General features: G+C 42.5%; 1 protein-coding gene across 1 annotated transcript; it reads left to right on the forward strand.

Annotated features, from left to right (window-relative positions):
- Nucleotides 1–9,931: 9,931 nt before the first annotated feature.
- On the forward strand, nt 9,932–12,447 carry LOC139480353 (uncharacterized). Its single transcript, XM_071263416.1, has 3 exons — nt 9,932–10,544; nt 11,037–11,183; nt 12,259–12,447. The coding sequence occupies exons 1-3, from the start codon at nt 10,328–10,330 to the stop codon at nt 12,420–12,422; spliced, it is 528 nt and encodes a 175-aa protein (XP_071119517.1). The 5' UTR covers nt 9,932–10,327; the 3' UTR covers nt 12,423–12,447.
- The last annotated feature ends 814 nt before the right edge of the window (nt 12,448–13,261 follow it).

A 13,261-nucleotide genomic window follows, 5' to 3' on the forward strand; every position in this document is an offset into this window, starting at 1 on the left:
CGAGCGCCAGACAGTGTAACAACAAGTACCATCTTTTAACCTCTTTTGGTATGACGCGGCCGGGGATTGAACCCCGGACCTTCCGCTCTCCGGGCGGACGCTCTACCACTGGACCACGGAGGCGGTCCTGTATTGGGAATAAACATTGAATTTAGCGACCCTTGGCGATAACCACTTATCTTGTAATGCCATTCTTAAATTCTGTCGTCGAAAAACCTGTTCTCATCTCCCCCAATCATTACTGAAACATAGCAAGTTTTCCTGGAATGTGTGCATTAATATATATTACGTCAGAAGATCAGTAATTTGTCAGTCCGACAATGTCAACAGGCAATATAACTCCAACTGAAACCTGTTTCTTTGATAGTGGCGTAACTTCAGATTGGCAAAATAACAAATCGCTACAAATACTGTGATATTATGTCCTTCAGTGTCAGATTTTTGAAGTTGAGAAAAGAGATATTTTCATTGCAGTGAACATAACACTTGCTATTTAACTGCAGTGAATATGACACTTTGACGAAAATATTGTCTCCAGTTATCAAAAGTGTCTGGCCCGTACACAAAAACTGTTGACGTCCTTTTACGTCAGTTCCACATTGACTAGGCAAAATATTGACAGATGGTCCTTTATTAAGTTAATATAGCGTCTTACCGTTTGTTATTCTCTTGAAAATGTTTCGTTATAAACACAATGTAAATTTCTCATTTAACTCGTCAATCGAGACTGTTCGGTTTTTTTTTACTTGACCAGCGTGTATTCCCTCGCTTCCAACAGCGGTCTCGTAGCTTTCAAGAATATTTGTTTTGAAGTTGATTTTGTATATAATCATATCAAAATCTATGATAAGTTACGAATTTAAGTGATCTCAGATATTTTTGTTATTACTTTTGTTTATGTTTTTTTTTTAAATTTGCAAACTCTGAACTACCTTTTAAGTCGCAATTACGAGAGGTGGTGAATCGTCCCAGCATGTTAGGAACCGGTAGGAATATTTTACGAGACAATATCCATTCGCGGCCATCCATCCGTCCGCCCGCTAGAGTAACTTCCCTTTATCAAAGGGAGGCTACTCTAACCGTTACATGTTGTTTAGAGAGTGTTTTTGCTGTCACTTAGTAACGAATGACAAAGTGATATGTACACACAGCGTGAAAATAAAACAAGGTAAGAATTCGGACATATTTCGTCCAAATCCAACTGTTTTACATAGGGGAAAAGGCCCCAAGGCGCAGAGGTCTACAATCACAGATATGGAAACTGATCCTGCCAGGCTAGTGTCGCCGCTAATTTGTTTCGCAATTTATATCCCCAAAGATGCCCAAATTTGTAAAATACCTCAGCTAAGACCCAATTAAACACTGATTATCAGTTTCTTAGACCATTGTTTTGATGATAACAATTACCCAGTAGTTTCCCAGATTCCCGATGGTTAGTTCTGTCTCAATCGACGATTGACAACGGCGACCCCATTTTGTTTGTAAATACTGAAGGTAGATCAAAGTAGTACCTACAATACCTTTCAATTAATATTTGCTACTTTATCCGTATATATGGCTTTATCCTGTCGGAATACCCTCCCATTACATGATAAGAAATGGTATCCACTGTGATGGATCTGGAATTATGGTAAAAGCGCCGTGAAACAATACAAACTCAGATTGTCACTCGATTCTTTGACAATATGATTTGGAGTCCGATTTGGATTTAAATGATGATCAAACATTGGAATTCCGACACATGTTTCCTCTGATGGTATGGAATGATGATGGAAGTGTCCTCATTCACAGCGTCTGTGTTTTACAGATGGACAAATGACATGGTCAGGTTCCAGCTTTGCCACACGATTTGGATTTAAAACGAGCAGACAAACACAGGTATTCACGGATATGGCAATGTGTTTCAAATGGAAGAAGAAAAAACATTCAGGATGTTTTAACCATACTGAATATTTACACGAATTCCACACTCTCATAAAGGCTGGAAACATTAACACTGCTTTAGCCTTGATGAAGTCTTCCAAAATCACTCCGAAGAATTACTATAAAAAGTATCGCGGGAAGATACGCGCTGTAGGGTGTGCTGTCAAAAGTGGTGATCTAGATGTCGTGGAAAGGTTGCTTTCTCTGGGCTTCAAAGTTGACGACAATTGCAATACCAGGGGTGGTGGCTTGTTCCCCCTTTACATAGCAGTGCAAGAAAGAAACGTGGATATGGTGGAGCTGTTATGTACTCATGGTGCACACCTAGATGCAAGCTGTTTCCCTGATGACAAAGATCCACTTGCCTTGGCCATTCGAGAGAACTGTGCCGACATTGTCCGCTACATGTTGATAGAACTCAATACCCAATTTATCCACACTGAGGGATTTGCTACATTCAAACCTCTTGGGAATAATCCTGATAAAATTGATGTCGAAAGACGGAACAATACGGTTCGTATTCTGATCAGCGCTGGTTATGACCCAATGGAGGAAGTGGTTACAACTGAAGGTCCACAACAAACCCGAGTCAAAAGGTATGTTAATTTGAACCCTCGAGCTGGTGAACCTCGGAGTCTACTGGACCTCTGCTGTGTAAATATTCGTCGTAGATTGGGAATGAGGCTTTGCACAACGGTCGACTGTCTTCCTCTGCCAGAATCAGTAAAGGACAAACTTAAACTCAAGCACATCTTGACGTTTCCATTCAGTGAAACAAGTTCTGATTAAGTGTTACCTATGTTCATTGGAATGGACTTCATGTACCATATACCTCAAAGGCGTGACAAATAGCAGTCCTAGAAAGTTTGATTCAAATAGTTTCCAATCGGTTTCACATGGATTTAAACTTCTTTTTTGTTTCAAAGACTAGACTTAAGGAGGATTTTGAAAGAATATGTTGAAATCAATAAACCAGCCCTATCTTCATTGAAACTACAGCTTCTGAGTTGCCTTTAAAAGATGTCGTTACAAAACCAAACGTGTTAGTCTGATAAATAAAACAGTTATGATTACCCTAACAGCGTGCCACCAGTGGTCCAGTCGTCCAAGGCGCCGCAATTCGATGAGCAAAGTTGCAGAAATCTATGCGGATTGTGGGTTCCCATTCCGGTTCGCCCTTCAGTATGTATAAAGATAATATACCACACCCATGTCATACCCTGTACCTGTTCTATTGGCTTGGGGAGATAATATACCACGTCCAATATTTATCCCACCCTGCACGTGCCCTATTGCATGTATGAAGATAGTATTATATACCACACAAAATCTTTTTTTTGGACAGTACATTATGTCATAGAGGTACAGTAAACTACGTTTGTAACGAACACGCATATAACGAACTGAATGTATATCCACACAAACTTGTGCAAATTGTTTTGCTGTGACAAGTCAGTAAAATAAGCAGTGGCCTGAGATCAAGTTCTTGCATATTTTGTTTGACTGATTTGTGCACTGGCGCATTGTCCTGATGGAAGAACACACATTTTCTCAGCTTCCAATATCTTTTATTCTTAATTTTATCTCGTAATTGCCTCCGAAATGCTTTAATACGATGTCTACATTGTTTGGCCTTGATGATAGTCCACCATGATGACACCCTCGGCATCCCAGAACGCTTAGGACGTATCCTTTACTGCTGATGAGGCCGTCTTTGCCTTCTTTGTCTGTTTTGACTGTTGTTTGAAGGGAAGTGGGGAATCACAAATCGTTGCAAACCATTTTTTTCTGGATCAGCTTTAAACCGAGCTAGATTATGACGACATGTTGTGCCTTGTGCCCGTTTGATCAGACGTCAGAAGCTTTGGAACACAACCAGCTGATACTTTCCTCACTGCCAGCGTTTAATTGAAATGGAATGTATTCTCTATCGGGAAACTGAAGTAACGTTCAGTCATTCGCTGGTCGAAAATCACCATATCGTGGTTTTTCTGGTAAATTTCTGGTGTTGCCGACGTGACAGGCTTTCCAGGACGGGCGTCGTTTTCAAGGCTCTCCCTGCCACGCTTAAATTCTGCTCCCCACCTCTTTACGGTGCCATAGTAAGAGGCATCCTTCCCAAGTGTTGTACTCATATCTATATGGATGTAGTTTGGTGTTAAGCCCTTTTCCCGCAAGTATCTCCACACGTTACTCAAGTCAGTCCATTTCCAAAAGGCCACGTGTCCCTGTTAATTTTACTGATTTGTCACAGCGAAACATTTTGTTCATTGCACCAGTTACAATATATAGGCTGGGAGTGGGGCGTGGGGCGAGGGGCGAGGAGCGAGGGGCGAGGAGCATTAGTATCCCTTTAAGCTCACACGAGTTGAAACACAGTTTAGCGGTGTAAAATTCACTTCCCCACCACGCGGCTTTGAACAAATGTGGTGTTGTGTTACAGACTGAAACATGAATAACACAGGTCAGTTTGTATGAATTATGCATATCCGACCATATGTTATAATGCTCCATTATAATCCTGGTCGTGATATGAAGACGAACAGAAAGATATTCAGGTCACTATAGATATGTCTAGAGTTACTTCCCCTTGGTTTATACACGACCGGTCGCTCTTTTGTTGTCTTTTAAGACATACACAAAGTAGAGACTTGCACGACTTTCACCATTTACATGCAGTAAACATTACCAGTAGCATTAAACATTACCAGTAGCATTTACTATCAGGTGCACTGGTGTATGTACCATTGACCCAGACAGCGAGTCGGATTGTTGGCTTGAGAACTCGTTGCATTGCAATGAATACTAATGATGCAGCAGTAATGGATAGATTGATCAAATCAAGAAAACCAGCCATCCCCAATAACCAAGAGGATAGTCAATGTTTCCAACAGCTCCATACACTTATTCAGGAGTGTGACAATGAAGGAATTATTACATTTATGAGGAAACAGGATTCTGGGATACTCGAATTTTTCAAACATGGATCCAATGTTGTCGGAAGGGCTGTGAAAAGCGGATCTTTAGATGTCGTAAAAACTTTGGTTTCTGCTGGCTTTGATCCAGAGGAAGATGTCAGCCGTTTTGGTCACTGTGCTCGGCCAATACGTCTTGCTTGTAAGGCTGGACACTTGGACATAGTTAAGTTCCTTGTCGAAGACCATGGTGTCGATGTTGAAACAAGGGACAGTTGTTTAACAGAAGCGCCGATATTTCACGCACTTTTTAATGGAAGACTAAACGTGGTGAAATATTTTGTTGAGAGCGGAGATTCTACAAGTGAGAGATTCCGACGGGTGATATTATTGCTACCGTGTGCTGTAAAAAGCGACCAGAGTGCTATTTGTGAGTATCTATTGTCTCAAGGTGGAGATGTTGATCAGTGCAGTGCTGGAGAACGAGGGCGTGAGATGGAATAGGAAGTGAGCTGGCACAGACCCTGAATCAGATTTATCTGTACTGATTTAAGTTCCAGAATGACGAGCCGGCCTAGAAAGTTAGACGGAACAACACCTAAACCAGACTTATGTGGGCTGATCTAAAATTCGAGAATGACATTCCGGCATAGGACGTAAGTCGGCACAGCAACTAAATCAGACTTGTGTGGGCTGATTTAAAATTCGAGAATGAGATGCCGGCATAGGACGTTAGTTTCATGTGGCCTGATTTAAAATTCGAGAATGACATTCCGGCATAGGACGTTAGTCGGCACAGCAGACGTATCTGACATTGTAATTATGGTGTGGTGCAGAACAAGTTGTCATAAATATAGATATGGACATGTCCTCTTTTGTGTTAACTTTACTTCTTCAAACGGATTGTAGATAAATGCAGTCTGTGTCTGCGTGTGTACGTACAGTGGCGTGTGCAAGGATATGTGTAAATCATCGGAGTTGAATCTGGGAATCGAACCCATAACCAGCGGATCCTGGACATTGGACACCTTCCATCGAGTCCCTTGTACTGCAGGCCACCCTTTAACAGCGTTAAACGTCGTCTGTGAGGCGACCCCAACAATACCAAGCAAGCACCACACAATTAGAACCCACAGTAGGATATAACACCCAAAGTTGGTCTACAGCAGACGGTCTAGTGGTTAAAGCGTTCGCTCGTCACGCCGAAGGGCCGGGCTCGATTCCACACATGGGTACAATGTGTGAAGCCCATTTCTGGTGTCGTCCGTGATATTGCAGGAATATTGCTAAAAGCGGTATAAACCCATACTCACTCACTCTACAGCAGACGTACTTGGGACCTAAAGTAGATTTTCCCGACATTACTGAATGTTGAGTAGAAATCAATGAGTTAGAGCACACTGATTCACTATGAGAGTTTGTAACTGAAATAACCGTTGGACCTATAAAGATCCGGGTCAGAATAGGTCTTCAGCATCACATGCTTGCCGTAACAGGCGACTATGCTTGTCGTAAGAGGCGACTTACGGGATCGGGTGGTAAGGCTCGCTGACTTTGTTGATGCATGTCATCGTATCCCAATTGCGTGGATCGATTCTCATGATGTCAGTCACTGGATTGTCTGGTCCAGGCTCGCTATTTACAGACCGCCGTCATAAAGGTGGAATATTGCTGAGTGCGGCGATAAACAAAAAACAACAACAAAGCCTAATCATGGTCCGATTCTTGAAATGTGTATGCATTGCTAAGCCGAGTCAGCATCACGTGGAGTCATTACTAAGGCTGTAAACATACTCTATTGGTGTTGCAGTCTTGTTTACTACACCAGGCTACACTCACTCGGGTATAGCTTATTCAAAGGATACAACAAGCACTCAAAGAATTACCAACCCAGTCTGCTCTACTTCTGTTGAATAGAGCCTTGTGTGTCAGCAGAATTCACCTCAGAACATTGCGTTTCGACTCTAATGGGCTGTTTGTTTGTTTTGTGTTGTTTGTTTGTTGTTTTACGTCGCTCTCCAGCAATATTTCAGTTCTATGACGGCGGCGTGTAAATAATATAGTCTGCACCATTCAATCGAGATACGATGGCATATAATCAACCAAGTCACAGATCCTTGGTCCACTTACACAAAGCGATCTTAGCGCTACGACTATCGTAAGTCTATGTTAAAGTATGGAATTTACGATCGTCGTAGCGTTAAGGTCGCTTTGTACAAGTGAACCCTGGGCCCTGTTCCACAGCGCTAAGGTGATCTTAACTCCCATACTCTAACATAGACTTACAGTCGTAGCGCTACGATCGCCTTGCGGAACGGGCCCTGACCACCTGGTCCATTTTACGACAAGCATAGGATGCTGGTGACCTATATACCCAGAATCCACTCGGGTTCGCAAGATCGATAACCAATGAAAGAATACAGCAGTAGAGCGAGTGATACTTGCCCACAAGCAGACATGGGTGGCTCAGTCGTTGATAGTGCGTAAGTCACTGTGCCGTGCTGCGTGCCTAAGCGTGACAGAAACCGCTGATCGTGGGTTCGAATCTCAGTTCGCTCTCATTATGTTTCTATGTTGTCGGCATCATAGAACTGATGGTAGTTTTCGCTTCACTGCATCACCTTGCTCTGACACGCCACGATGTAATTACAATGTTGTTAAAAGCGGCATTAAAGCCAATTTACTCACGTGCCCACAGAGTGTCAGACTATGCCAAGCAATGGCGAAGAAGCGCAGTACTTCCCGAGTAGATCTGGCACAGAAGGAAATACATAGCAACTATTACATTCAGGAGGTTTGTGTAGCATGACCTCGTTCTTCGAATAGACCTTTGCGTAATACAGTCGGAAGGTAACGCTAAAGGCGTCACGTGTACTGTTCTGTCGGTACCTGGTGCTTCCCCTGACATGGTTCAGGGCCCCGTTCCACAATGCGTTCTTAGCGCTAAGATGATCGTAGCGCCCATGGTTTAACATAGGCTTACGGTAGTCGTAATGCAAAGATCGCTTTGTGGAACGGATCCCAGGTGTGGAAGTAGAAACAGATCGATATGAGAACCCTGCTAGAGGATGAGTAGGTGCAGTGGAAATGGAAGAAGGAAGATCCATTTTAGAATTAGCTTTACAAATTATGAAATCGGAAAGCAGAATTCTATTTGGCTTGTTGTTTTACCTAATTTGATGATGTGGGAAACTAGGTTGCATACGATCCACTTAATGTTTCTACCTTTTAGCCCCCTCCCTCACCAAATTAAACAACAAAACACATCCCTCCCCCCACCCCTCACCCTCCATTCCAACCCAAGAAAAATAAGCTATCTACATTTTATAGGAAGATCCCTTCTATAGTGTTTATGAAAAACTACAAATAATGATGCTGTTGGATTACTTAATTCGGACATTATTCTTCACATCTGTCTGTCTATCCGTCCGTCAGCCGTATCTCCGTGCAGTTTTATTAACGAACGGTGTATGCTGATTTGTATTGTCGTAACTGCTTTCGGGCGTCAAGTACGACCCTACTACGGCTGCTGAAAGTATTGCCGTTCCTGGTCATCACGATCAGTTAAGCCATGACTGTGCAACTCGCCTGGTGACCATCGGCTTAGCTCCGTCAAGGAGTGATTGGTCTAAAGACGCTTACTCCAAGTTGTCTCAATCAGCATTCATACTCGCATAATAAAGAAACGCAACATCAGCTTTATACTCACATAGTTTTACTTACTATCAGCCCATCTATCAATATAGGACAGGAGTTAGACTCGTCATAAACTGGGGAAAACTTAGAACGATCGGGATTCGACCCGAACGATTGCAAACCGCGCTCTCCTCTCCTAATGTTGAAGGTATCATTTTATAGTGTTCGGGCCTGGCCTGTCTTTGTCACATGTCACAATACCTCATTTTCATTCGTTAAAAGTTAGATCTGACTATGAACTCATGTGTGTCGTAATCGGAAAAATACCAAAGTCTACGTGCCAGATTGCTCATCTCTCTATTGATTTTGTGACTCACTCCGGACGCTACAAATGAGATATATCTTGCTTCTCTGCTTGTTTCATTAACTAATGGACGATAACCTAGATCCAATCCAATGATAAATATGAAATGTCAAGAATACGCTTGTGATAAATGTGAAATGTCTTTTATCTATCAACTCCTTTCGAACTAAAAGTACTCTGTCACTTTGTATCTCTAATGCAACTCCTAATTGCAGCTACAAACGGTTTTATTTGTTACCATTTTCTTATGTTTTTGAGACGCATTTTAACCTTGTAACAGTATCTTCCCGGAATTAACTCTTGAGGAAAGGAAGGACAACTTCAGTATCAAATTCCAGTTAATCCATCAAAACAAGGTGTCTACAAAAACATAACGAACGGAATTAACAACAGTAAGCCGTGTTTCCAACCCTTCAAAAATTGCATTTCAACCTCTGAACTGCACAAACACAGAATACCAGTCTACTTTCACAACGGTTACAGCATACACGTCACAGTGGCTGGCTGGTTGTTTTACGCCGCACTCAGCAATATTCCAGCTATATGATGGCGGTCTGTAAATAATCGAGTCTGGATCAGACATTCCAGTGATTGATATCATGAGCATGGATGCAAGCAATTGGGATCGATGACATGTTTCAACCAAGTCAGCGAGCTTGACAACCCGATCCCGTTTGTCGCCTCTTACGGCAAGCATGGGTTGCTGAAGACCTATTCTACCCCGGATCTTCACGGGTCACAGTGGGTCGTTAAGCACGTGCAGCGCAAGTACATATAACTAAGTGCAAGTAGAGAGGGAAGAAGGTTTTCTGAAAAACGGTTATTCGTAAGGTTGCACATAAACGTACTGATCTGATATCGTATTTAGTTTTATTGGGAAATTATCCAGATCGCTATAGTCGTAAATATTTACCCGGAAAACTTTCATATGGGTGCGAATACATGCCCATTGTTTACAATGTAGAATTTGGCATTTCTGCATTTTGCATATGAAAAACAGGGTCTAATCGATAGCATGTTATCAAAAATGTAGTCATGATTAAGTCAACGTGAATTCAAACTCAGTGTTAATTTCAGCAGCGTTGAAGGTGGACATGGAAACTCAACTCACCATTAATACGACGTAACGACTTACCGAAACAACTCAGCATATTTAAACAACTTACCGCAACAACGACTTGCCGTAAAAACGACTTGCTGTAACAACAACTTGTCGTATCAACAACTTGTAACAACGACTTACCGTAACAACGACTTGCCGTAACAACGACTTGCCGTGACAACAAGTTGTCGTAACAACTTGTAACAACGACTTGCCGTAACAACGATTTGCCGTAACAACAACTTGCCGTAACAACGACTTGCCGTGAGAACGACTTGCTGTAACATCAACCAAACACACACTCACTGAGATGCTTATCAGTCAGATCACCAAAGCAAAGTTCCACTAACTCTTTTGAAGACATCAATACGGATAAACTGTGTATGAATGATGGGATTCTTACAAACATCTACTCGAACCAGGATTGGCATCGGACTCTGCGTGTTCGGTTGGATCTTTAATGTGATTGGTTTCTCCACGCCTGGTTGGCTGATGACAACACCAACGAATGGGTCTACTGCCTACATACTAGGGTTGTTCCATGCGTGTCAGTACCGATCCTTGGTTTTGATTTCTCACTGTGGTGCCCTTCCTGACAAAAAACGTACGTACAATTACAATTTACAAATTACTAAAGCATTGGAAATATTGGGGAAACGTATATAAGGAGTGAATGAGTATGGTTTTGCGCCGCTTTTTGCAATATACCAGCAATATCAAGACTAGGGCCACGAGAAATGGGCTTCACACATGTGGGGAATCGAACAAGGGTCTTCGGTGTGACGAACGAACGCTTAAATCACCAGGCTACCCCACCGCCACCGTATATAAGGCTCATGTACATATACCCATAGGGTATTTTAGTGGTATGGGTTCGATTGTATATTGAAAAGAATATTAAAACATCAGAACGATTTGATTGGGACCTGTTTTTTACTTTAAAAAAACCCAAATACTTTCTTAAGTCCGATTTTGTTCTTTAATGTTGAGATGTTATTGTAACAAAGAGTCAGTTACATGTTTTCTTATCCATACATTTAACCCCACTAGTACAAACTAAAGCTGAGCTACAGTGCCCTTAGTCATTGTCTTACAGCATCCTGGTGGGCAACAACTAAACAGCTGCATATTGTGGGCATGTTGCTTGGGGTTGCCTGTGTGGCGGTGCTCTTTGGCTATGCCTTAGTGAAGAATGACAAGAAGTGGTTGACAAAGGTTGGCCTTGTGTTGGCTCTCGCTTCAGGTAAAGTACATTTAACAAATGTTATATTTTGGACAACACTTTTTCAGCAAAGTACCAATTCTAGTACTATTGTTGGTTGAGTCCAATCCGGGATTCGAACCCGCACTGCCAGAGTGAGGCACCTAATCGCCAGCCCACAGCGATCTAAGTCAGGGATCTAACCAGCTCAGACACTAAGGCGTTCACAAGGCTGAGTGGGTTAGATCGCTGACTTTGTGTGATGGGGATAAGGTGTGTCACTCCGGCAGTGTGGGTTCGAATCCCGTATTGGACTCGACCCAAAAGAGTATTATATTTACTTCGATACAATGAGTGAGTATTGTTTTACGCCCCCTTTGGACATATTCCAGTTCTCTGAGGACGAGTGACGCCAAGAGAGGGCTTCACACGATGTACCTCGTACTAAATTGAGTCTTGGTGTAACCTGCTAACAATTACCACAGTCTGCCAGCCGCCTAACGTGTCATATGAAAAACAATACTAACTTAAGTCTCAAAATGTAGCTAAAAGCTTACATAGTTGGTCACGTGGGTTTCTGGGAAGAAAAGATGTCAAGTATGACACACTTGAGATCTGAGTGCAGAGGCAAGATGGCTTCGAACGGTGCTTATGTTTTTGCTTGGTGTATCTAGTGCAGTGTTAAACAACATTCTTCCAGCCTCTCGTATATCGGGGTACCTTATTTATAATTCAAGCATCGTATTACTTGAATAGCCTCTATGATTTATTAAACTGTTTGTTTTTTTGTTGTTTAACGTCGCAGCCCGTGAAGATCCGGGGAGAATAGGTCTTCAGCAACCCATGCTTGCCGTAAAAGGCGACTATGCTTGTCGTAAGAGGCGACTAACGGGATCGGGTGGTCAGGCTCGCTGACTTGGTTGATGCATGTCATCGATTCTAATTGCGTAGATCGATGTTCATGATGTAAATCACTCGATTGTCTGGTCCAGACTCGATTACTAGTATTTACAGACCGCCGTCATATGGCTGGAATATTGCCGAGTGCTCCGTAAAACAACAAACCTAACTATTCAGTACAAATGAGATGAAACAGTTTCAATATTGATTATTTCAGCCACATTCATCGCCGCTGGGGCCACAGTCTTTGGAGTGAGTAGCAATGAAATCACCGACGACTACTTTGAGGAAATTGAAAGAACCCAGTTTACAATTAGCTGGTCTTACACGACTCTCCTCATCGGAGTTATTCAGATGCTGATGGGTGTTCTGATGGCATAGTGAGTGAGTGAGTGAGCGAGTATGGTTTTACGCCGCTTTTAGCAATATTCCAGCAATATCACGGCGGGGCGACACCAGAAATGGGCTTCACACATTGTACCCATTACGGGAATCGAACCCGGGTCTTCGGCGTGACGAGCGAACGCTTAACCACTAGGCTACCCGACCGCCCGATGACATAGTGACCATGTTACAAGTACCATGAGGTGGATTAACACGTGTCCATGCAGGGTGGGGGCGGTGGTATAGCCTAGTGGTTAAAGCGTTCGCTCGTCACGCCGAAGACCCGGGTTCGATTCCCGACATGGGTACAATGTGTGAAGCCCATTTCTGGTGTCCCCCCGCCGTGACATTGCTGGAATATTGCTAAAAGCGGCGTAAAACCATACTCACTCACTCCATGCAGGGTAGTGCATCCAAACACTGGTGTTAGTGACAGGAAGTATTATTATGTGTTATTCGTTATCCCGGGACATAACAGGAGCAGGACAACCCTTTTCGCGATACTTGGTCTCATCACTTATTTTCACTGATTCCGTTCATCACTATTTTTGCCTTTTTCGCCCATTGGATCTGTTTCGGTAGATATTCGAGACTGGTTATTGTCTGGCGTTTTGAATTAATGTGTAAGTATTTAAAGTGTGCAATCACATGTGTGGTGGCTTGACGTTTATTAAGACAATGGTTGTCCGAGTGTTATCAGGGTGTTGTGATGGGGTACTATTTCGCGTAAAATAATTTACATAACTATCGTATACGTAAGATGGATCAATTTTTAATCGTAAAAGATTTACGTAAAATGTATAAAAATACACCTTTCTTAGCGTAACTTAAACATG

This window comes from Haliotis cracherodii, unplaced genomic scaffold, assembly GCF_022045235.1.
Source record: "Haliotis cracherodii isolate W230 unplaced genomic scaffold, xgHalCrac1.p SCAF_4, whole genome shotgun sequence".
Classification (NCBI taxonomy): Eukaryota; Metazoa; Mollusca; class Gastropoda; order Lepetellida; family Haliotidae; genus Haliotis; species Haliotis cracherodii.

What these genes read in the sequence shown, in the direction of transcription:
- LOC139480353 (XM_071263416.1), top strand. Translation starts at nt 10,328, where the DNA reads ATGATGGGATTCTTACAAACATCTACTCGAACCAGGATTGGCATCGGA. An exon ending in TGCCCTTCCTGACAAAAAAC is followed by an intron (nt 10,545 to 11,036) that starts GTACGTACAATT and finishes ATTGTCTTACAG; the next exon opens with CATCCTGGTGGGCAACAACT. An exon ending in TGTGTTGGCTCTCGCTTCAG is followed by an intron (nt 11,184 to 12,258) that starts GTAAAGTACATT and finishes TGATTATTTCAG; the next exon opens with CCACATTCATCGCCGCTGGG.